At 29.4% G+C, this 26286-nt stretch overlaps 3 protein-coding genes across 3 annotated transcripts in view; 2 read left to right on the forward strand and 1 right to left on the reverse strand.

Annotated features, from left to right (window-relative positions):
- The first annotated feature begins 1677 nt into the window (after nucleotides 1-1677).
- LOC136968342 (uncharacterized) lies at nucleotides 1678-5514 on the forward strand. Its single transcript, XM_067262343.1, has 2 exons — nucleotides 1678-2661; nucleotides 5078-5514. The coding sequence occupies exons 1-2, from the start codon at nucleotides 1714-1716 to the stop codon at nucleotides 5411-5413; spliced, it is 1284 nt and encodes a 427-aa protein (XP_067118444.1). The 5' UTR covers nucleotides 1678-1713; the 3' UTR covers nucleotides 5414-5514.
- Nucleotides 5515-10105: 4591 nt separating this feature from the next.
- Nucleotides 10106-22209, reverse strand: MetRS-m (Methionyl-tRNA synthetase, mitochondrial). Its single transcript, XM_067262347.1, is given in 14 exon segments — nucleotides 10106-10518; nucleotides 10586-10765; nucleotides 10837-10948; nucleotides 11026-11079; nucleotides 11081-11126; nucleotides 11200-11309; nucleotides 15492-15622; nucleotides 18951-19056; nucleotides 19921-20046; nucleotides 20118-20204; nucleotides 20292-20363; nucleotides 20423-20541; nucleotides 20984-21135; nucleotides 22133-22209. Coding segments are annotated over 13 exon segments (1647 nt in total). The 5' UTR covers nucleotides 21114-21135; nucleotides 22133-22209; the 3' UTR covers nucleotides 10106-10144.
- A 3150-nt stretch (nucleotides 22210-25359) lies between these two features.
- Nucleotides 25360-26286, forward strand: part of LOC136968345 (S-formylglutathione hydrolase) — a 41166-nt gene continuing 40239 nt past the window's right edge. The window contains exon 1 of the mRNA XM_067262348.1: nucleotides 25360-25491. The gene's annotated coding sequence lies outside the window, so the exon portion shown is untranslated. The remainder of the gene's footprint in view (nucleotides 25492-26286) is intronic.

Below are 26286 nucleotides of genomic sequence, written 5' to 3' on the forward strand. Positions count from 1 at the left end.
TAATCGTTAGAGAAAAATGATATCTTTAACTGATAGAAATGGATGAGGGAAAAAACGTTTTTTTTTTTTTTTTTAACTCTTTCCGCCCTGTGGGCACTAAGAGGGCCTGTTATAGCAAGCCCATTATGGGTTCGGCCAGGCCCACAATGGGGCGACCGGGTGGTGAGGGACGGGACGACATACCGGACGGACCACCCCCGAAAAATTCCTGGGGATTATTCGACCCGTCCGGATTCGATCCCGGGTCCCCCAGGGCGGCAGGCTGCTAACCTTTACCGCTCGGCCATCCGGCCACTGGGAAAAAACGTTAGAAATTATTATTTTTTTTAAATAAAACTGTTCGTGTTAGAACAATAAAAGTTAAATAAATAAATAAATGTAGCAGCATATATTTTAATATCCGGTTTATTAGCAATATTTACATAAAATTATTCAAAATTTTATTACAGTTACAAATTTAATGTAAGCGAAACAACTTTCTTGCCGATTTCCCCATCTTTGCAAAAAAGCGCAGTCTGCAAGTGGTGTAAAAATGCATAACATGCTGTTACAGTAACTCTGTGCCTGACATTTTCACATCCCACTTGCTACAAATCCAGCGATTTTAAATTCACGTATTTCTTCGTAAAAACCGACGATTTCAGCCTGGTCTCTTTAAAAACAGACGATCTGAAACCGAATCGACAATCGTAGATTGCAAAAAACTCAAAAAAATAAAACTAAAATTAATAAAAACACTACAAAAACTCCTTTGAAAATACACACGTGCTAACGCAACTCTTGCCTACCGGACTAGGTAGGTAGTTCCGGTCGGAATCGTTCCAAAAGAACTATTCCGGACTCAGAACTACGAGGAACAGTTCCACACCGAGTGTCGAGGTCGGAACTACTAACGCGTTCTTCATTCTGTACTTTTACCAATACGGTTTTCTACGGAACGGTGAATTTTTGTCCGGATTTGAACTTGAATTCCTAAAAACCTGAAAAATGTTCCAAGAGATTTTTAGGAATAATCAAATTAGTTTAAAATATTTTAAATTTACAAAGATATTTTAAAAATTTATATTTTTATTAGTTTGTAATTATTTGTTTTATTAACAGTTCCGACGGAACCATCTAGTCCAACCGATGGAACCGTCTAGCTTAACGTTCGATGGAACTGTTCCGTCGGAACAATTCCGGACTCGGATCAGTTCCAACAGTTCCAGCATCGGAACTGGATCTCCCCCTCTATACGGGACGAACAGAACGCCGCTCTATCCGGAGCAATTGTCCCTACAAGGGTGAAAACAATAGCAGCTCTTAAACCAGATTATCTAGTAACCATGCTCTAGGTCGGTTAAGCGACAGGCTGAAAGTGGATAAAGATTAAGTCACCATAATCGGCGACTTAAACTTCGGCTCATTTTCATTGACCTGAATCTAGAATTGTATCGTGGCGAATACGAAAAGTGACCTTGAACTATGATTCACGTTTCAGGTCACTGCCCTAAGTTCATTTACTCGTATCACGCATATCCATCGACACAATGTATTTAAGTTCAACTTCTATAACTCTATTTTAGTTCTGCTCCATGGAGCAAAATTATTTTTAAAATTTAAAAATAAGAATTAAAATATATATTTTAAAATCTTAATTGCAATCATAATTTTTACATTCGAATTTTGCGTAAATATTTTTATAAATCGCCGCGAGGTGTCTATATCGAGAAAATGGCGGCTTTATCAAGTTTGGATTTGACAGATGAAGTATTGGGAAAAATCGAAGTAGTCGTCGAAATACGTTCTATGCTTGGATCTTCCAATATATCTTTACGATTAACAGAGTGTAAGACGAATGTAAATAAGTTTTCTGTAACTATTAAAAAGACTGAAATCGTTTTCTTGATACACAATGAACAAAAGTATTGTTTGAATTTAAAAATTGAAGATTATGAATTTGTTCCGTCCTCCTGTTCGGGATTATCTGGTTTTATTTCTAGTTCGGGACATTTTCAATCGTGTATATTAAATAACGAACGTGAAGACACTAAACCGAAGGGGAGTGGACTCGAAATTACTTTCAATATCCAAGTTGGAAGGAAAAAAGAACCATTTGTTTTCACAGAACTCAATGAAGAACTCGTGGCTTTAAGCTCGCTTTCTTCTGACATGAACAACTTTGGTAAGAAATTGAGAAGAAACGTGCCGTATCAGTTGAAATGTAAAACGTGTCTTCGACAGTTTTTCAATTCTCCTACCGTTTTCAAAAATATATACGAGATGCCTTCTGATAATTGGGAAGAGTTATCGTCCGATTGGTTTTGTCATAAGAGAGGAAACGATTTAACTGAGTCCATAAGGAATTACCAACTAAATTTGGATGACTTGATTCTAGCTGATTCGTATTATAAGTTAAATGTTAATATATTTTCTGGGATATTGTGTGATGAGAAAACAAAAGAAATAAGTTGTGAACGTTGTTATTCTCGTATTGGAATGTTAGACAAGAGGACAAAGCATTCAAAGATAATTACATTTTTTAAAGTGAAAGCTTTCTTTTCAGAAGTTTATGAGAATGAAAATTGTCATGATGATATTAATGATATCGAATTAATGAAATATTTTATTAAAAAGCATTCGAATCTAACTTCGACTTGCAAAATTTGTTTTGATGTTGAGGTATGTTAATTTTTTTTCCCCTCCTAAAGTTCGTATTTAAATATATTTTTTAAATTTATTTATGTTTACACTTGTTTCCAAATTAAGGAACAAATTTGAAAATTTTATAAAATGTTTGCAGTAAAATTAGTAATCTTTCTGACTGAATATGCTGTGCAAATTAAAACTTTTTTAAATAGGCCTATATAAAGTGGCTAATTTTTAAAAATGAATGTTTTTGAACTTGATTCATTTATGTTCTAATAGCTGTTTTACAACTGTTTAATTAAATCATTATGGATAATCCTCAAGACATACTAAAAGAAATGAGATAGAGGGCTATTGAAAGACTTGAAGCTGGCCAATCTCAAGGAATCCAGGTGGTTAGTCAGTTTCCAATTTGTAATCTACAGAATTTAGAAGACATTTCAGAAGACAAATGGTTTAAGAAGGTTTAACAATGGAAAATCACTAAAAACAACTGCAAGAGAAAAGACCATTATCTGAAATTATCTGCTCAGAGGAGAAGGATGTCTACTTTACACAATTGTGTTCTGACCTTTCAGCAATAATAGCTTTGGTTTTTTTTATTCCCTGATACTTAGGTGAATTCATAAGTGTGGTGTTTGTTCTAATGAGTTTTCACTTCTGTTGCTCCTCACCATAAAAGAGCAATTCAATTGGTGGAGGCACAATTTCAACTGGACTCATGATTAATGGAGGTCTGTTCTCTTTACAGACGAGTTTAGATTTTCACTACAGAGTGATTCCAAGCAATTACTTATCCTTACACAATCATTCATCAAATATCCTTGAAAGAGATATGTTTGGATTGCCATACAAATCTGTGTGAACTTCCACCAAATTTCATGAATGCTCAAAAGTATAGAGATGAGATCTTAGAACTATGTCAAGCCATTAATTTGTGAGATTGGTGATAATTTCACCCTACTTGTCCTCTCAGAGCCAGAATTATTCGGTAATATCTTGTTGAGATTAGTATTAGCTGATGAATTGGCCAGCTGGTTCACCTGACCTCAAGATCAAAGGAACAAACTGGCCAATTCATATGCTAGGCATACATATTTCAGGTCTTAATCCTCCTTGGAATTGATACCTATTGTTAGTGAAAAATGGCTTTCCAAAAGAGTTTTTGAACAATTGATTTCAGCATGAAACATCAACATGAAACAATGTATTGCTGAGGTGTGATCACACTCATTATTAACTTACTGTCATTTCATGAAACATGAATTTTTGTCATTTTTGACCATGCATCAAATTTCTTTATATTAAATAATTAACTTTTGTTTGGTGTTATTAAAAACCACATTGAATCATTATCAAACTTCGACATTCAACAAACCACATTGAATCATTATCATATCATCATCAAATTTTATAGAGCAACTTTAAATAATTTTCCAGATATTTTCAATTTCACTTTGTTCCTTAATTTTTGGAAACCAGTATATTAAAATAAATTATAGAAATATAATAAGACATGAAAATATACTGTATAAAATTAATTTAAATGTTTTTTATTAGAAAATTTATTTTTATCATCAATTCTTAACTTTTTCTGAATCAGTTAGTGATTAATGCTATCATTTACAAATTTAAATTCATATTGAAATTTCTAGTTAAATGTCTGACCATCCATATTTCAAAACCATTTAATCTAATTAATGTTTTAAGATACAAAAATTCTGTACTAAAATTCAAGAATAACTCAATATTTCTTAGATACTAAAAATATAAATTTAATTTTTTTCAGAGTAGAGAAATCTGAATTTAATATTTTAACATCAAAATTATCCTTATTTAATTATTACACTGATTATTTAACATAATGGATTTTGGAAACAATAGATAGATCAATTTATTAAAGTGGAATTACAATAGTAGACATTCTGCATACTACATCCCTGGTTGGAAGTATTGTTTGGTTCCTCATATTTATTATATTGGTTCACAATATAAACTGTTTGTCTCTCTTATCACATATATAAAAAAATTTTTATAGCTGATCATGACATCTTTGGATACAACAGACATCTGGCATTAGTTGACCACCACTTATTTCCCTATTAGTCTGTTATATTGCAGGCCAACAGCATGACTGAAGCTGTTGAGGCTACAGATGCTTAAGCCCTTCCCATTGAATAAAAAAATTTATTTGTCCAAACTTCAAAACATTTATGACAACAGTATGGTTTATCAGACTATCTGCAATAAAATTGTCTTGTATGTATTAATAAAAATTCCTTATAATAATTCAAATACTTTTGAGTTATCCCCTCTTTAGGTTCTGGATCAGCCACTGGCCAACAGTATTTAAATATTTTGCATTTTCGATACTTTTTAAAAATATTTTACATTGTTACTTTGTAATCAACTTATTATTATAACTATTAAATACTTAATTTTTTTTCAGAATACAGAATTTGATGATCAAAGCGATACTTCCTTATTAATATGGGCAATGGATTGCAAGCTTAGTCGTTTTTATACATCGTTTTCTATCTATAGTTCTTCAAAGGAAAATACTATAGATATTTTAACTAAAAATGTAATTAGAATATTATATTTTATAACATCAAGAGATTCTGTCGAAGCCTGGAAATGGAGGCAAGACTTTTCTGTTGAAGTAGAGAAGATTGATCAAAGTATTCTATGGTTGTTTTTAAAGGAATTAGTTGAAAGTACCAAAACTGTTCCACCTTCTCAAAGATTTGTAGATCAGTTGATGTTGGGATATTTACCTGTTTAGACAATTAATAATAATGTTATGTAATCTGTTGATAACTTGAACAATTTGTATGCCATTTTTTCTCAGGAATATTTTAAGTAAATATTTTTTTTATATAGATATATTATACTTGATTGAAAACTTTATATACATTTATTATGAACAAATATGCATAAAATGGATCAATTCAAATACACACTTTAAAGGTTTTTAAGCACAATAAAATTCCTAAAGTAATATATAAATAGAAAAGTTTTAGAAAAATGTAATCATAGGAAAAATTTCTACACCAAAATAAGCAATATTAAATAATAAATATTGATGGTCTGAAAAGAAACGGATCAGAATTTTTCTAAAAAGACATTTCATTTTCATTTAGTTATCAAAAAATTTGGCAGAAGTAAGAGTTTGTTTGATTTTTAATGAAATCACATACAGGATTGCTACACACTTAGAAAGCCAAGGATTTTCATTAGTGTTTGGAAAAAGTAATGGAAAATCAGAATTTGTCTTCTTGGCTGCCTTGCTGATATTTTTGTTGACACTATGCTTGACCAAGTGTAATTGTCTGCAGGCAGCAAGAAGTAATGTGGTGCAATACAACTTATGAAAAGGGGTAAAGAATATTTTCAGGACCCAAAATTTCTCCCAAGTCTGTAAATGTTTGGGGAAATTGTGTGCAAAGTATAAAAACTGATGAAAAATGATACCATTTAAATTTATTTATTTTAATTATTTTGATTGCATAACAAAAGACTTTCTGATTTGGTTTCCAGTTCATTAATATATTGTATTATAAAATTCAGGAAATATATTAAGGAATAAATTTTATATATACATACTTTTGTACATGGATTATACAGGATTTGTTAATGAATAAATGCTTTTTTTTCAAAGCCATGTACATTTATGGTTGTGGATTAATAACAGACTAAACTACTATAATTTAATAAAACATTTTATTTTTATTTTTGGAGGGTGAGGAAATTTGTACAAAGTTGGTCAGGAAAGTCATGGAATTTAAAACAAATTTGAGTAAGAAGCATGAACTTTCAATAGTGTAGTGTTATGAATTTAATACTGTAGTTCAGCCACTATGAAGATCCATTAAGTTTAATTATCTTAGTATATGAATCCTCTGAAAACCATTAAATTTATATACTTTTTATTTAAATTTGGAATTCATACAGGGTAGTGCATAAAAATGTTTAAGAAGCTATGTTTTATATTTAAAGAAAAAACAATTAATTTCAAAACTGAAAACACAAAAGTTTAATATTAAAGATAGATTAATCAATGGATAAATTTATAATTTCAAAAGCTTTTAAATAAGGTTTTTTGGTATTTGACTCCATTTTGTGAGCATTAAGACAGGTTATGCTGCAGTGCCAAAATTACCACTTTGCAATATTTTTATTAAAGTGACCTTAGTTCCCATATTTCAACATTTGGGATGAAATTGAATCATAAAACATGATTCAATTTCAACCCAAAATGAAATTGAATCAAACATGATTCAATTTCATCCCAAAATGAAATTGGGATCAGCTTCAGCTAAAGTGAAAAAACTTTGATATGACAGAATCTGTGAAATACTATTTAAGCACTGTGATCAATTATTATTCAAAATTGATTTATATTTCTAAGTGACATCTTAACATGTTGCTTTTGCTTTCCAGACTCCAACTGATAAGGCTACCAGCACCTGCAATAATTAGTAAAACAGGTGGCAATAAATAATTTGAAGTGGTGAAAAAAAAATTAAAACTGGCAAAATGGCTGGCAATGAGAGGGGATGAGGGTAAACACATCCAGGATAGACCCATCTGTGAAAATTTCCCAGTCTGGATCTGTCATAAGTACAAACTGATGGTCATGGTGATAAAGACAGGTGAACACCTGTCTTTATCACCATGACCATCAGTTTGTTATTTACCTTAAACTTTTGGTACAAAATCATGATTTACAATGAATGCAAATATAATAATAATTACACACTATGTACAGTACACTGTATTTGTCATATTACAATTTATTACATAGATATACAGTATGTATAATATATACTGTATACATATTATATGTAATATATTCACTTTTGATATTTATTGGGTAAGTCAAGTATTTATTAATTTCACATAAGTTTAAAGTATTTAACAGAACTGTTTAATAAAAAATAATTTTTGTCATAAGTTCTTAAAGTATGAAGAATGGAAAAAAACTATAAATAACAGACGTCTATAAACATCCCACAAAACCCAATACATTATAACAAAAGCTATACCAACTGCCATATAGTATAGGCAATAATTTTGAATTACTGATTAATTTTTCTCTAGAGGGAGACATAGGTGCCATCTCGTATTAAATTTAATAATTACGCTTCCTTCTAGAGAAATTACTCAGTAGTTCAAAGTTATTATTGAGAATGATATATGGCAGTTGGTGTAGTTTTGAAATAACAGATCCTCAAAATCACCTAGAAAACTTCACTTTTGTGTATATACAGAAAAAGACAAAAAAAAAAGCCAATAGCTTTTCTTTAAAATCAATAGTTAAGACTTTTTTTTTAAGTAACACATCAAAGTCTATCTTTTTGTAAAGTCTAAGGACTGAATTTCCTGCAATAATGCTCCTTGTGTGGTGTGTTACTGAAGAAAAAAAGCCCATAGCTTTTAATTCTTTAAAATCAACAGTACAGAAACAGAAAATTTACTTAAATTCTTAACTGTTTTCAGTTTTCATTCTTACACAACTTTGATAATGGAATGATATATTTAACTGGTTGGAATTATAGCTACAGTAACTTGGGATGGCATTATGCTAAAATAATTACACACAGTTATCATTAAAGCATTGGCATTATTGTAATTCAGAACATTATAAATGTAGAGAATACATTATTATAACTTATACAACTTTCAAAACAAATTTTTCTGTTTTTATAGATTAACAAAGTATGATTTTGAAAAAAATATTTTCTCTACCATGAGGCAATTTAGCAAGGCCAAAATGGCATTTGTGACAATAAATCTTAACCAATCATGAAAATATATTTTAAGTGATTGATTATATTTTTGGACTCAATCTGAGAACATCACATGATTTACAACCATTTCTAACTTACTTTCAAAAAAATTAAATTATTGCCCTCGGATGTAGCTAATATATATCATTGGTATTGAACTGTAAGTGACTAACCGCAACTGTAATTTTCATAAAATGGATTTGAAAATTGGACGAATCAAAAATTTGCTATTTTATGTAATTGTTTGGAATTTTACATATCTGCTTTTGGTCCCAAATAGAATGTGCTGAATATAATAGGAACATAAATTGTACATTTTGTCAATGATAGTGTCAGCCACTTATGGTACGATATCCGTGATATATGACTTACGCAGAAAATGAAGTGTCACTTTTGTGAATTCAATATTAATAAAAGATAAAAATTATTTTGGTTATATCTACGATCTGAAATTGTTAAAAGCACTTAATTTTATAAAAATTTTATTTTCATGCTGTTGTTGATTTCATATCAAAGCAGGAAACTACCAAGATTTTGCTCAATTTGAACATTCATAAGGTTTTTGATTACTTTTGAAATATTTTATTTATTTTTAAAAACTTGGAACATGAGTGTTTTGACTTTAGAAAAATTAGCATAAAAGATGTAATATGAAAAAGTATATATTTCATATTAAATGTTAATAAAGTTCATATATTTGTAAAAGATATTTGTATGATTTGAAAAATACATAATGTATCTTCATAGCTTATTAAATAATTCAAATTGTCATATTCAAAACATTTTTCAATATTTTGAAATGTTTCAAATATAAAAATGTGAATCCCAAAAATTTCAATATGTTGGAGTTTCTCAACATAATGAAATAAAAAATGAATTAAAGTTACTCTTGTATTTCTGATTATCCTTGCTGATGTTTATTATATAAGTACTATTAATTCTTTGAAAACAGGTGTTTGAATATCAAACTTCTCATTGATGATGATATATGCATAAAACATTTACCAATAAGAATCTGAAAAGTCATATATTACTTAATGATTTTATTTTTGTTTTAGTTTTTTAAATGCTTTTATTTAACTTGCTGTATATCATATCCTTAAATCTTGCAATTCAAATTCATCAACTTCTGAATATATGTCCTTTAGAAATTGATGAGAAGGTGTTAAGTATATCCTCAAAGTTTCAGCCTTTATGTTAAGTGTGATGACAATATATCTTATGGTGTTTTAGGCAGTGGCCCCACCCAAAACCCAACAAACATAACCAAATATAGAATTCATCAGTAATATCAATTGAACATGGATATTTTAGATGTGTGTATAAATGCATTGTAGTGAAGTTTGGGTAGCCCATTCCACTTCACAACAATGCATTTATGTGCAGATCTAAAATATCAATCCATCAAAAATTTATCAAAAGTAAAATTTAATTAGTGATGTCATTAATTAACAAATCATATTTTAGATGTATGTGTAAATGCATTGTAGTGAGGTATATCATGAGGGTGGCTCAACCCTTCATGAATTTGTAAAATGTTTTTTAATTTTCATTAGATTATTTTGTATGAGCCAAGAAAGTCTACATATAATTTAATGTATTATCTTATTGTCTGCAAAACCATTAAAAAGGATTTATCAGTAAAATGTTATAATATTGAACAAATATTGCAAAGACTGCATAAGTATATTTTTATATCTTTTTATTCTATACATATAAAAAAATTATATTTTTATCTTGTTGAACAATATCACTTTTTCATTACCTAAATTTTTTCCGCTTAGATTATGTAAATTATTATTAATGTGTGGAAAACATTCTAAATGTGTCCACATACGGTTCTTGATACTTACGCCTAATTTTGTAAGTAATATATTTGAAATATTTGGAATTACTGGCTGTAAAAGAATTCCACTTATCCTCAATGTTTCAAGTGCAATATGTAATACAGTATCTAACTCATAGCACTTTTCTTCTGATTTTGCAAGTTCCCATGGTTTTTGATGTTCTACAAAAGCATTAGTTTTGTGTAAACAATCCATAATTTTATTTATGCCAATATAGAAACTCCCTTTTAAAAATTCTTCTTTAACAACGTCTGTTAAAACAATAATTAAATTAGTATATAAAAAATATTTTTGTTCAATTAAAACATTAATACTAACTTGGCATAGAAAGTACTGATTTGATTAAATCATTCCCCATTTCAGAACATTTTTCTTGATGAAACTGTGGAAAGATCTGTTTCTTATTTATTGCTGGAGCCGTACATCTTGATAACAAGTTTCCCAAAGTGTTAGCTAGTTCAGAATTCAAAGTCCTTTGTAATTTAACTTCATTGTAATCTAAAAATTAAAGTTTCATTAAAAAGTAGAATTCCTTCTTCTACATTTTTTTTATAAGCAATAAACCTTACTAGCATCTGAAGGAAGAGTTGCTTCTCTTAGTAAGAAATAACGTAAGCTGTCCCCTTTATATTTTGAAATAATTTCCTGCGCATCAACTACGTTGCCTTTACTCTTAGACATCTGTAAAGTACATTTTATTATTTGTTTACAATTGCTATATTATAATTTAATTAAAAATATTATTTATATTGCTTTACCTTTTCATCATTAACCAACCAATGAGAGTGGCATAAAATAGATCTAGGAGGCTCTTAATCCTGCAGCTATCAGAAATGCAGGCCAATAAATACCATGGAATCTTAATAAAAATATAAATAGACAACATTACTAATTTATTAATATCAATGAATATATATAAAAATTTAATTTACCTTAAAATGTCCTTGCCTATGATATGACAGTCAACAGGCCATGTAAAATTTGCTTTTGGGTATCCTCCAGCAGTTAGGTAATTGACTAATGCATCTAACCATACATAAATCTAAAGAAAGAACAGTCAAATAAACTATAAGCTGAATATGTCTTTTTAACTATACTTAAGAATGTAAAATTATTTATTATATTATATTTGCTTGTTTGTTTATAGGATCTGTTTTCTAGAATCTATAAAAAAAGTTATGAAACTAACTAAATTTATTTTACAATTTGAAAGTAAGTTTAATCCAGACCATTTACTGTATTTTTTTGATTTAGCAACTATAACATTATAAACATATTTTTAAACAGTATTCCAAGTGGTTCTATGATGCACTTTAACTTAAATTTTGGATTTAAAGAAAAAACAATTATATTTTAAGTGACATTGCATTAAGAGAATTAACTTAAATCAATAATTGATAAAACAACCAGTCTTCTCCAAACAAAAAGTAGTTGGAAGTACAGTAAATGAATATTTTAAAGTTTAGATAAGAAATAAAAAAATGAATTTATAAAGAATAAAATAAATTTAAATGATAAATGATTTATGTGAAAAAAGAATAACTATTATTAAAATCTTTGGACAGTTTTCATATTTAAATTTGTTTTGTATTGATATATAAAACTATGTATTTGTAAGTTTCAAAGAAACAAACACATTTTCTTGAAAATATTTAAATAGACTATATTTAAATTAATCAAAAATAACCTATTTGACTCTTTACACATTTTGTATATAATAAGTTGCTAAAAGATATAAAAAATATTAATGATAAACTGCTCTAAACAATAAATTAAATATATAAAATTCAATTGAAGTCACAAGCTGTATGTTGCTATCATCTAATTAAACTTTCATTACATCAAAATTTTTTGTAACTAATATTTTCAGCTTTTTAAAAAGGCTATCTTCAAGTTTATACATTAATCTATACAGAAATATTTAAAAATAGAATAAGATTCTATTAGAATGTTTATATTTTGAATTATTTTTGTACAGATTTGCACTATTAATATTAAACTGCCCAGATACAGTCAAGCTGCTTAAGAGATCACACCTTGGGATTGCTGCATCATGCTCCCTTATCTGAGGTAACAAAATCACCCAATGAATTCTTAATAGTATTCATTTCTCTCCATTTTTTCGTGTCATATGACCTCTCTGTAACTTAGAACACACTTGCAAACATTAAAATTCATTATTACATAAATTTACTATATGTACTGTACATACTGGTTTCCATTCTGATATCATCAATAGCAAATACAGAAGAAACCAATGAGGGGACTAACTCAAAAATTAATAATAAAATAATTAGTCAGGATCTTTTATTAACATGTACTGTTCATGGCAGATGTTCTGTAATTATATTGCAGATAGTTCACTGAACCATATTTACCATCATATATGTTCTTAATTTAAATAGAAACTTTGGACACTAAATTGTGCAAATATGTTTTTTAAAATATAATGTCTTTAACCTAAACAGATAACAATGTTAACATACAAGTTAACAAAAACATCATGTACAGTACTAATTAGTTATGTAGTAAGTATTCCCAATGAAGTATTTCACTTGAATTATATTCTTCTTTAACTGCACTAATTAATATTTCCATCTCAACACCTATCAACCTTTAAAATGCAGCCTTCTAATTAATAAAATAAGTTAAAATAATTCAGTAAAAATTTAATAAAAATGAAATAAGAAAGCTTATACGAGGGCTGTTCGGAAAGTTCGCGGCCTCAAATAGAACAACAAACAAAATAATGTTAAAACTTTTTTAATTTTTCAATATAGTTTCCTTTATTAGCAATGCACTTATTCCAGCGATGTTCTAGCTTTTTTATGCCATCACATTAGGTCGATTTGTCAAGGTGTGCAAAATACTCATTCACTTCAGAGATGACTTCGTCATTTGAGTGGAATCTCTTTCCAGCCAAAAATTTTTTTAGGTTTGGAAAAAGGTGGAAGTCACTGGGGGCCAAATTAGGTGAGTACGGTGGATGTAGAACTAATTGGAAGCGAAGTTCGTTTACCTTTTGTTCAGTGATTCTGGCAGAATGTGCAGGTGCATTATCGTGGTGGAACAGAATCTTTTTCTTCTTCAAGTGTGGCCTCTTTTCCTCGATTTCTTTCTTCAGTTTTTCCAAAAGTTCACAGAAATAGACAGCATTGATGGTCTTTCCTCTTTCTAGGTAGTCAATAATGATGATTCCCTTAGCATCCCAAAAAATTGAGGCCATCACTTTCCCCACTGATGGAACTGTCTTTGCCTTCTTTGGTGATGGCGAACTGTGGTATTTTCATTGCTTTGACTGTTCTTTTGTTTCAGGAGTGTAGTAGTGGATCCACGTTTTGTCAGTAGTCACAAACCGACGCAAGAAATCCTGTAGGTTTTTCTGGTAGAAGTCCAAACACTCCTTTGACATCAAAGTGCGAACACGTTTTTGCTCGGCAGTCAGCAGATGCGGCACCCATCTTGCCAAGACCTTCCTCGTACCCAAATTTTCGGTTAGGATGTGGTGCACTCGGTCGACAGAGATGCCTGTTGTCTCAGCTATCTCACGCATTTTCAAACGGCGATCTGCTAACACCAAATTGTGGACTTTGTCGATATTTTCTTCAGTGACGGCAGTTGACGGCCGTCCGCTGCGAGGGTCATCTTCCACACTCTCTCTGCCAGATTTAAAAAGGGCTATCCATTTTTTCACAGTGGTGTATGAAGGAGCAGACTCTCCCAAAACTTCATCCATGTCAGCTTTGATTTGAGATGGGGCCAACCTTTTTTTTCGTCAGGTATTTTATGACTGCACGAGTCTCCATTTTTTCCATTTTTGACAAAGCATGTGCACACTGACTATCTGATAAGCTGTTGTGAAAAAACTTTACAACAAATCAAGCGGAAATTCGTATCGTATCTTTAGCAAAGATGACTGAATTATTCCCGCCAAAAATTAAATTGATTGCAGCGCCGCATATAAGCAAGGCTGCAAACTTTCCGAACAGCCCTCGTATAAAGCCCTGGTCACACTATGCGATTTCCAGCCGTGCGGGCGACTGCACCCGCGACGGCTGTTCCTGTTAACTAGTAATCCTCCCTCGAAAACCGGTGCGACTGCAACCACAACTAGAAACAAAAAGTTTGTTCTACTCGCGACGGTTGCAAACGCGCATCCAATCAGAAAACGTCTTTGTGCTACGTCATACTTTGTGTTGTATATTTGTCAACATATCTTGATTATAACATTTGTATTAACTCAGTTTCAGTACATTTAAATGCTATATTTGATATAAATCAAATCTGAATTTATAAAAGTTATTTGTTAGATTTATTTTAAAAAGTTTGATTACTTTTAATAATATACAATTGAATAAAATAAATGCTTATATAAAAGAAAAAATATATCGATTATAAATGAATTAAATCATTCAAGCTTTCCTCTAAACAACACTTACCCTCAAATATTCACTTTTATAAGATTGATAAATAGCATCCAAAACTTCTGGGATAATGACTGATATCGAATTATGGGCCACTCTAAATTGATATGCCAAACTACGAAACGTTTCGCCTAAATTATATATAAGTATTGGTATTCATATGGATATATCCCCTATAACCTACGGCATCCGAAAGCCTTAATTCATTCATCAACTGGTGAAAGCACGATTGTTTAGCCTGTTGATTTTCATTTCGTCAAGTTTTAACCCAGCATAAACGTTTTTTCTTATTTTTCTCTTCGTATATTCTCGCCAGCTCTAACAAAATTAGCCTTTTTATTCTTTTATTCATTCCAGAAAAGGAACTGCTTGCTATTTTAATAAGAAAAGTAGCTAAAATTCCGTAAATACTCTGAAGTAGAACGTAAAAATATCGGTAAACTTACGAAAGTAGACAAAAACAAGCTGCTGTAATTTTATTGGTTTATTATAGGGTCAGGTGTTCCGAGTTGCAACGTCAACGAACAATGCGCGCGTCTTCTCGTGTGACCACGAGAAGACGCGCGCGACTCGCGCTTGTTGCACTTGCGGTCGCCTGTGCGGCTGGAAGTCGCATAGTGTGACCGGGGCTTAAGAAGACAGACTTTATAAATATTTAATGTGAAAAATTATAAATTCTTTATTTAAAAATGTTAATTATAAAATTTGAATATATTAAAAAAATTTTTTTTCATGCAGATTAATTAATTTATTTATTTTAATATAAAAATTCATGTTCTTATATGAAGATCTATACTTACTATCTGTGAATTGTCATTTGGAACTGGTATACCCCAATTACATCTTGACTTCTCTCTAGATATGGATAAATCATTTAGACCTTCCAAAATCCATGTTTTACATTTATCAGCAAATATTTTAGGATGAATCACTAGTTAAAACAAATTCAATTAATTGGAATTAATAATTTTACTTAATTTCAAATTAATTTACTACTATATTAAATATAATAGTTATTTCATAAAAATACTATAATAAAATATTTCAAAAATTTTATATGTAAATATATCTGAATCTGTGTGTATATAAATATATTAACTTAATTTCACATGCAATGAAACCCCTATTTACAAGAATTCAATACAATGAGCTGTTTTTTTTTATCTCTCCAATTTACAAGGAAAATTACATGATACAACGAGCACTTACTAATATATATATATAAGCAGGGCCTTTCAGAGAAAATGTGAGGCCCGGAGCAACTAATATTTTAGAGGCCCTTCAAAATTTAAAATAAAATTGTGGACAAGAAAATAAAGTCAATAGTATTTAATAATTTTTGGATTATTACATTTAATTTTTTTACAGAAGCATGCAAAGCTTCTGTAAAATAAGCTTTGAAGCTTTCTGAAATATGCACTATCTGGTAATTAATGTTGAGTGTTGCTAGTCCATTTAATTGTTCCTGACACATTGTCGATCGTAGATAGCTTTTAATTCTTTTCAGAACACTAAATAATCTCTCACCTTATGCTACATTCACAGGCAAAGTTAAAAAAATTCGAAGCACAATCATTATATTGGGAAATATGTTTACCAATAATTTCCCATGCCGATAATTTCCTTAAGTAATTCTGCTGGTTTCGTGCTTAGTTTAAAATCGGATTTGTAAACACACTTCAGCAGTACAAGTTTTTCTACAATTTCATCACTTATTTTATTTTTATATTTCTCTAGCAATAATTTTGCCTTTGAAACTATATTCTCTTGATTCATTTCATTAAATTTCCATAAAACTTCAAAAAATTCCAAATTGAAGAAATTGCTTGAAATTGACACGTAAGTCTGTCTATTATTGAATTGATAACTTTGTTAAAAACATTTAAATGAAAATATTCTTCAGCATATTTTTGGTCTTTTAATCAACAATTTATTTCAAATTCTGGAGTGATTTCATTTTCAGTTGCAATTTTTTTACATTCAGAATAATTTCAGAAAGGCCTATATATTCTGTTATTGTATTACTGGCACCAGACACCAAAAAGGCTTTATTGTCCAGCTAGGTCTTTTAGTTTGATTATAAATTCTATACCTGCTTTAGCTATGGACAGTTGAGGCAAAAAGTGTTTTCTATATTAAAAATTGGAAAAGTTTTTCTGGAATATTTTTATGGGGAATTTAACTGTAAAATTAAGGCCATTCTGTGAACTGTGACATTGCTTTGCCTTCTTCTATATTTTTGTCTAACATATTGAGTTGCCAAGTTGAGGCCTCTAATATTGCAAGGCCTGGGGCAGCTGCCCCTCCTGTCCCCCCCTCTAATTAGCCCTGTATATAAGAACAAAATATTCTAATTATGAGCCTAATGAGATTGAAATTCCTAATTAGATGGCTCATATGTACCAGTCTTCGCTTTTTTTTTCATTTGTGTCTTCATCTTCATTTGCAGAATATCAGATGCCATCAATCATCTCCAATAAAGACTTGTATCATCTAATTCACTTTTTCAAACAATCATCTCATCTTTTATATCAGTGATTATAATTTCATTAATTAAAAAGTATTAATTATTAAAATGAAATTAATTTTAAAATATTTTCATTATACTCTATTTACTTGTTTTCTGCTTACTTATTGTTTTAATTAACTTTTGATTTCTTATTATTAAATAAAAAATGTCTAATAACTTATAATATTTGCTTATCTTATATCGTGTATCCTTCACTTCACTCATTTCATATTTATGTTGCTGAATACCTAATCAACACTTTGGTTTTATTTCATTTAGAATCATTAGTTGATACAAAAATATGCTTTATAACACTTTAATGTTATTGGGAAACATGAATAGGTGACTGGATAGTGGCCAGTTTCCCTAAAGTCTAAATAGGAGCGACACTTTCTTATATTATATTATGTCCCCACAAAACAAGTTAAAAAAAATCACCAGCAAGCACCAGATGGACATTAATACATGTACCTAATTGTCAAGACATGTTAGATAATAACTTTATACCATACTGGATGATGTAAAATTGCTTAAAAGTGTAAATGACCCCAAATAACTTTTTGTGTGGGAAACATTGTTTATTAGGCAGTTAAACCCATTACTCACTTCACTGTATATTCTCCAGAATTTTGGTTAGATTTGCATAATTTAATACATTAAACTTAATTATAAAAAAGCCTCATTCCCACCCAATTCATTTTTTCCATTTCATGTACTTACATAATTTTAAAATATTTAAACATATGATGCTCGATGCATTAGTAAGAGTTTTTTAAATATTTAAATACAGGTACTCTTCACTTTATGACCGAGTTCCGTTTCGACGACTACATTGTTAAGCGAATTGGTCGATAAGTGAGGAGCTTGCACCGGGAATATAGGAACGTTGTAAAATTATACAAATTATGCAACAAACTTCAAATTTATTCATAAAAAGACTATTATAGTATGCTATTGGCCTATTATAGTACTATAAGACTATTATAGTATGCGCAAACCTATTATAGTACGCTTAGTGCGCATGTCACCATTCGCCACTGACCAACACTCAAGCTGAGAAAGCGGATTCCCCGAATTGCAGGTCGAAACTCAATTGGTCGTAAGTGCGAGTGGTCGTTAAGCAGATAGGTCGTAAAATGAGGAGTACCTGTATATGATGTTTAATACAGTAAACAATTATATTTCAAATTACATTCTGTTCTTTTAGTATTCAGCTCCTGAAAATAACATTATACAATGTTGAAAACATTTGAGCTCAAAGAAAAATAATTTTGTGAACTATTATACACTATTAATTAATTTAGTTGCATTACATTATACATTATTGTTTAATTTTTAACACCATATACTGTGTTATCTACATATTATATCTTATAGTTAAACTCTTTCAATTTTATTATATGAATTTGAAAAATCTTTATACAAATATGTTGTAATAAAAAAGTATTTTAAGATTGATTAATATAGTCTAAATATAATGAATTTTGCTTGAATGAAATCTACTTAATAAAAGAATGTGAAACTTGTTTGTAATCAAGTGAATTATTCATAATGATTATATCCATTCAATGAGAAAAGATGTCAAATTTTTTATTTTTCAAGTCATAAATAAATGTTTCACATTTTAAGAAATAATAGTGATCTAATGAGCTATTTCCATTCAGAATTATTTGGTATTGAAGACAATTTGGTATTTTACAGATACAGAATTAAGTTATTTCAATAAATATTTGTTATGTAATCATCTTACCATCTCCTTTCAACCAATACAAAAGTTCATCCTTAAATTTGGATAGAGTAAACATATAATTTCTTTCTTTCATCCATTCTACTGGTTGACGAGTTTCTGATGAAACCTTAAAATTAACAGAAATAATAGTAATTAATTTAATGTATTAGAAGTTTTTCTTCACATTCACATTTACATTTAATTCATTATCAAAATTTTATCATTAAAATTACATTAGTGTTTTGATAGTGCCCACCAGTGGCCAAGCGGTTCTGTCGTTAAACATTGGAAGTTCAGTCGCGGGTTCGCATCGTGCTCAGACAGGCTGGCCACGTGGAGTTTTCCAGGTTTTCTCCAAGTTTGTAACACCTGAATAGGGGTCAGTTTCTCTTACAAGACCTCCCAGAAGGCATTTCCCTTCGCATAACATCGCGTATCAGAGAAGGCAACGGGGAACCACTCTGGTTGTAACTTCCCCCAGGATACACCTTAACTGACCACTTATTAACCTGTGCCAGGTGCTCACCAATGTCAGGATTTCTGACATAGCACGCAGAGAGAGAGTGTTTTGATCAATTTCAACTGTATTAAGATTCACTTTTAGCATTCAGAATTAGATACAGAAAACAAACAAACTCATTGGTTAGAGACTTGTTTACAACCAAGTTGCTATTTACATAAATTTTAATTTTTTTATAAATTTTTCTAAATTTGATTATTGTAAATTATTGTAAATTGTTCTAAATCGTCTAATCATTGAAGTTATCAATAATTAGCAACACACTTGTAGTACCAATTTATTTTAATAACCAAATAATGTAATAGCCAATTAATAGATACTGTACATATGTGTATTTATTATGTATAATTTTAGCTTTGGATCACATCAATTTTTTTACATCTAAATCTAAGCCTGAATACTATAGATTTCCTATTAAATGAGTAGAATAGTTAAGTAAATATGTAAAATAATCCATTACTTTTTATTAACCTTTTTAATCACACCTTTTTCATTTATTTCAATAACTTGTGATGATGGTAGAAATGCTTCTTCAGCCGTGCAATACCATCCTTTGTAATAGCCCTCATAAATATGGTCTCTCTTAGCTAATTCATTCTGTTAATAATGGAAAATACATTAATACAAATATGTCTTCATTCCTTCACTTAATGCATACATTAACATACCCAGAAATGAATTACTGTTTCCTTATGCCTATTTTCTGTAGTTCGAATAAAATGGGTGTTTGATAGAGAGAGGCTTTTACAGACTTCCTAAATATAAATTTTTCAATTATTATAATTAGATTTCATATTTTTGAATTAATGTTATCAATTAAATTAAGATAAATACTTAATTACTCTGTATTTTTCAGAAATTTTGTCACAGTAATGATGTACATCTTGCTTATGTAGCATTGCACTTTGTTCAACCTAAAGAAGTCTACTTTTATTTAAAATATAAAAGCATTTAAAAAAAGAAACATTCTTACTTTAAGACCATGTTCATCAGTACCAGTAGAAAATATAGTATTTTGAATTCCCAGTAATCTATGAGTAGAATGAAGAGCATCAGCAAGAACCAGTGAATGCAAATGTCCAAGATGAGGAGCTTTCAAAAAGATAATAAACTAAGAAAACAAAGTAATATACTGTAATTTTCTTTTTTTTAATTTTAATTCACATTCAATCAACTTAGCATATAAACAGCAGATTATACTATGCACTATTTTCTTACAGCTAAACTATATGCTAGTTTGACAAATATCATTAATTCTTACTACAATATTAAATATTATAGTTTAAACAAGTAGTTTTGTTCATAATAATTAATCAATGTGATTTATTGCATCAGATCATGTTACTTAATGATAATGAACAATACTACTTGAAAATGAAATATTGAATTTTATTATTATACTAGTTTAATAATACTAATGACACTTTTAAATACTATTTTATATTTGATCAATAAAAATTAAAATGTAATTGAAAAAGATTTAATACACGGATGGTTCAAAAAGTAAGTTTATTTAAAGTATAAAATTTCATACCTGCATTAACGTAAAATATTGGAGTAGTAATAAAATATTTTGAGTTTAGCTGACAAGTTGAATATGAAAAACATTTTGTAAATTGAAGATAACTTGTAGAATAAAACTTGAAATGTTTTGAAATTAACATTTTAAATATTGAAGATCTTGGACTAGAGACAAAAATTAAAAAAATAAATGTAAATGTATGCAATATCAATTAATCTAAGAAACTATGTTATAATATATAAAATATCAAAAAGCTATGGAAGGAAAACACGTAGTTATGTAACAACTTACACTTCAAGTCATAGGATATATAATAATGTAAAGAAACTTAATTTTTAATTAAACAATTTTTCACTAAAGCAAACTATTCTTGATATAATAGTGGATTCTAATTATATTATATTTTTAGGCTGTAATTTGAAAAAACTGTAAACCTATAAATTCCCACTGTCATCCATCTGTCCTTCCTTAATCTCAAAAATGGAATTAGATTGATGAAAGAGGAAACCAGCTATGGAAACCTTAGGGGCAGGAGGCTCCAATTAACTATATATTAACTTCTGATGCAAACCAGAAATCACGTTATTTCAATTAAAAAATTTTCCCTTGAGTACATCATACTTTTCCTTTAACAATAAAGTTGTGCCTGAGGACACAACTTTATTGTTAAAGGAAAAGTATGATGTACAGAGACAAGCCACTACTAATTTGAGGTGGAGAGCATATATTTTAAGTTAAATAAATTAAAATATGATTAAAAATTGGAGCCTGGCATCGTGACAATGTCACATTAAATAATTGCTCATCAATTTTACATTTATTACTATAGTTACTAATGGGGTAAAAAATTATGAATTTGATTGCAATATCAATGGTATTGTGTTGATGTCCAATTCTATTTTTATTTATTTATTTATTACGCATACTGGATTTTTATTCCTTGATGCGGGGAGCAAAACCATCTCCCAAACAAAACACTTAAATACAATAAACATAATCAAACAAAATTATACAATGATAAATAACAATTCAGTTGTAAAATAAATTATATAAAATTTACAAAATCAAATACAGTAATTAAATAAAGTTTAAAGTTCGGGAGCATCTGTCAATATAATACAAAATACCAAAAAATAGAAACCAAAATGGCAAATTGCTTACCTATAAATAGAAAAAAAATTAGTATCGAAGACACAGCACTGACAGATGCTCCCAAACAGCACCAGCAACAAGGCTAGATTTATAGTAGAGGAATCACGCCCCCTAAAACAAACTTTTAACAGATTTTCTTAGAAAACAAAATACATTAAATTTATAACAAGGTTTTGATAAAATTTTAAGAAAAAAAGACCTGGTAAGAACTTTGCAACCAAAAATTTTTTTACGTAACACTTTAAGATGCCCACATTTAGCCAGAATATGCCAGGCATCCACAATTTCTTTCTCAACACAAAAGTTACACAATTCTCTCGCGTAATTATTTAAAAAGTTTAACGAATTACACCTAGCCTGTATAAATAAACACAAAATATTAAGGGAAACATCTTGATTATATAAAGAATTATCAAAAAACGTAACATTCAAATTCTTATACCAACAATTATATACGCTTTTATTTATTTTTTCATTTATATTATATAAAAAATTATCAAAAATGTTTACAAGGAGAAGAGACCAGTCCATTAGATCCAAATCATCATTAATAAAATTAATACCATGATTATTGCATGTATCAATAAGATAACGTGTCCAATCTATAGACTTTTTGTTAAGTATAAATTTCAGACAAACCTTACTCAGACGATGATCATCGAGCTTAGAAATTCTATTAATCCAATTTCTTATCCTACTAAATATTATAAGTTTTATAGGGGTCAAAGCACATTCCATCATAATTAAATAACCTGGTGTACAACGAGGTAAATAAAATAAGTTTTTAATAAATTCAGTCTGTATACCATCACCATTAGTCAGATTAAAACCCCAAATCTCTGAAGCATATAACAAAGAGGGCAATACCACAGTTTTCAATAGACGTAAATAATCTCTCAGATTACGTAATTTGGCAGATCTCCCCAACTGAATGATTTTATTCATCAATAATCTGGCATGAGTTCTCTTATTAGTGTAATGCGTATGGAATAAACCATTAGACGAAAATGTAACACCCAAATATTTGTAATTAGAGACAACTTGAATTGGAGAACCCTTAAACCACCATTTATCTGCCCTCGCACTCTTACCTCCTCTTCGAAAAACAACAATCTTGGACTTATTCAAATTCAATTTCAAACCATTTTCATCTAAATAAATTGCGAATTTATCAATCAATCTTTGAAGTCCAATCACAGAGTCAGATAAAATTACAATATCGTCTGCATAAGCTAGTATTTTAATTTGGAAACCATCTATTTCTATACCATCACCAGAAGAATTAATAAAACCAAAGAGATCATTCAAAAAAATACCAAACAAGATTGGACTCAAAATACAGCCCTGCTTAACACCAATTCTATTTTTAACTTTCCACAATACATCTGTATATTTGTTTAGCTACACTGTTTAAATTTACTTTTGCAAATGATCACTTGGTATTCCTGCATCAAAGTGTCAGCTACAAATGCATTAAGTTTGCTAGTTCAAAACACCATAATTTATAATTTATGTGCAATCTTCTGTTCAAATTACAGAGTTAAGTACAAAAACATTGTGAATGGTGTTTTGAGTAAATTTATTATGCACTATATTTATGTGTAATATCATTGTTTCAAGTTTTTGATTAATTCAGATGTATATTATTATATGAACTATTTATCATAAGTCATAAAATACTAAAACAGATTATAGAAGAATACTATATAACAGAGGTGGGCAAGCAAGAGTTCAGTGGGAGCTGAAATGTAGGTTTTGCAAAATGCATAGAAGCCGCAGTTCTGTACTGTCGTGGCGGATAGTATGGTAAGGCGGGCGATTTTATCATATAATATAAAACAAATATTGAATTTTTTTAATAAACATATTTTCACAAAATTATAAAAATAAAATTGTAAAAAATAATAAAAAACAGAAATTAACACTTTCAGCAAGAGCCGCACATAACTCAAAAACAGCTGCATGCGGCTCTCAGAGCCATTATTTGCCCATTTCTGCTATATAAAAATCCTTCTGGAATTATCTGATAAAAACATAATATAGTCATTAATGTAATACTGACACAGAAGTGATAAACAATGATAACTGGACATATACAATGGGAATAGGAGTCAGATGGTGATGAGAATCTTCATCAACATCTGATTACTATATTAGCAAAGAAGGAGAAATCTACTAAAAGAAAACACCTATTATTATTTCCAACAAAACAAAAAGCAAAAATATATTGGTAATTTTGTCTGGACCGAAACATTGAACCAACTGGTTAATGTTACCCTAGGTATCGAGATGGCGACTCATCTCTGATCCCAGCAATCAGAAGAAAGTAAACAGTGGGGACACACGTTCTAACCTAACCTATTCTAATAATTATGGTAATTTATTACAATAGGTTAGGTTAGGTTAGAACGTGCTCCCCACTGTTTCCATGCTTCTGTTTTTCTGGAATCGGAGACGAGCTGCCTCTCGATACCTGGGGTAACATTAACCAGCCAACCAACCAACTTTCTGCTTTTCCTATCAAATAAATTGTACATACTAAGTAAAAGTGAACAATTTCGTTACCTCAGATATAAATAATACATATTTTCGCTAATTGTGACGTAGAAAGTGAAAATAGTTAAAATATCTTATTAAGGAAAATAAATGAAAACAAATGATAGTTGCTACGAATTTAAGTTCATCTAATATTAATTTGTGCTGTAATTATATTCGTTGATATTTGTATTGACAAACAGTAATAGATACCAAAAAAGTGTAATACCATACTAAAATAATCTTTATTTAATCTTAGTTCTTTATATTAAGTACCGTATATACACGAAATAACATATGCGCGTGGTCTTGTTATAAAACTAGTGGGTATGGTGGAGAGCTCCAAATATACAACGTAGAATAGATCAAGTAACGTAACCATTTATTTAACAGTAAATCGATTACTCAAGTTATAAAGAATATTCTGAATACGAAACCTAAATTAATGCCTTACTGAAACTTTTAACATCGATTCCGCAATTCCATAACACAACTTATTTATTCCTCAGGAAAAAACAAAAATACTCGTGTCAGATTCTTTTAACATGGAGGCGTCCATGTTATAGGAACGGACATTTAATTCAAAAAACAAAACAAATTATTTACGAGAATTTTGAGAGTTTTTAGTACTAATAAAATATTTTAAAAATTTAAAATTTAGTTATTAAATAAAGAACGAAAATATATTTTATTTTATTTTCAATTATCACAATTCGCAAACAATTGATAACAACACGAGGATATCAATTACCACATTGCATAGACTCTGTTCAGACAGAAGTCTTCTGATTGTTTGTAGATAACGACACGTTTGTTAAATTTTTCAAAAACTGGTAAAATATTTTTAATTATATTTCAATTAAAATTTAATATATTTTGTGTAACTATAAATATTTAAGTGGACTGGCACCGGTTATTAGGTTTTTGGAGGAAGAATTGTTTACAATCCGGTGTTTTAGTGAGAGTTTATGTATAAATATTTTCATCAGATTACTTTTAGATGTGTGTAATCAGTTACTTAATGATTCGATTTTAATCTGACAGAATTGAAATTATGGGAAAGATCTTTAAGAAAATTTACATATTCATTTATGTATTTGCAAATATTTTGAAATAATTTTTAACTAAATTTAAAAGTTTACCATAGAGGTAGTAAAGAGCAAAGTGAATAATGGATTAATGTATACCTAAATTTTGGGAGATAGTTACAACAAAGGTCACATCTTCTAATAAAGCAGTTTTACACAGCAAGTCAATGACACTGTTTCAACTCGAATGAGCTATATCATTGGTATACTCATCCAGTTGTATTAAAGTTGCCTTACTAGGTAATGTGCCCAGTTTTCCAAAGGATTTTGATAAATACTGTGGTGTTTATAAACACCCTGCATATGTCAGTTATCTGTATTCTCTTCTCCATTTTTCAAACAAATTTAAATTTTTTCCATCATGATAAAAATTCTCCATTTAAATTTCATTCTATAACCTGATGAATGCTTATCAGTCAGGCTGAAAAAGTTTGTTTTGATTACACAATCCAAGCAATCAAATTTAAAGTGTTTTTAGTGTCTTTATGTATTTGTAGATCTAGTGCCTCTGCACGAGGCCATAGGATGAAAATGTCTTGA

Source organism: Centruroides vittatus, unplaced genomic scaffold (genome assembly GCF_030686945.1).
Source record: "Centruroides vittatus isolate TY-2023 unplaced genomic scaffold, ASM3068694v2 contig_1450, whole genome shotgun sequence".
Lineage (NCBI taxonomy): Eukaryota > Metazoa > Arthropoda > Arachnida > Scorpiones > Buthidae > Centruroides > Centruroides vittatus.

What these genes read in the sequence shown, in the direction of transcription:
- LOC136968342 (XM_067262343.1), top strand. Translation starts at nt 1,714, where the DNA reads ATGGCGGCTTTATCAAGTTTGGATTTGACAGATGAAGTATTGGGAAAA. An exon ending in AAATTTGTTTTGATGTTGAG is followed by an intron (nt 2,662 to 5,077) that starts GTATGTTAATTT and finishes ATTTTTTTTCAG; the next exon opens with AATACAGAATTTGATGATCA.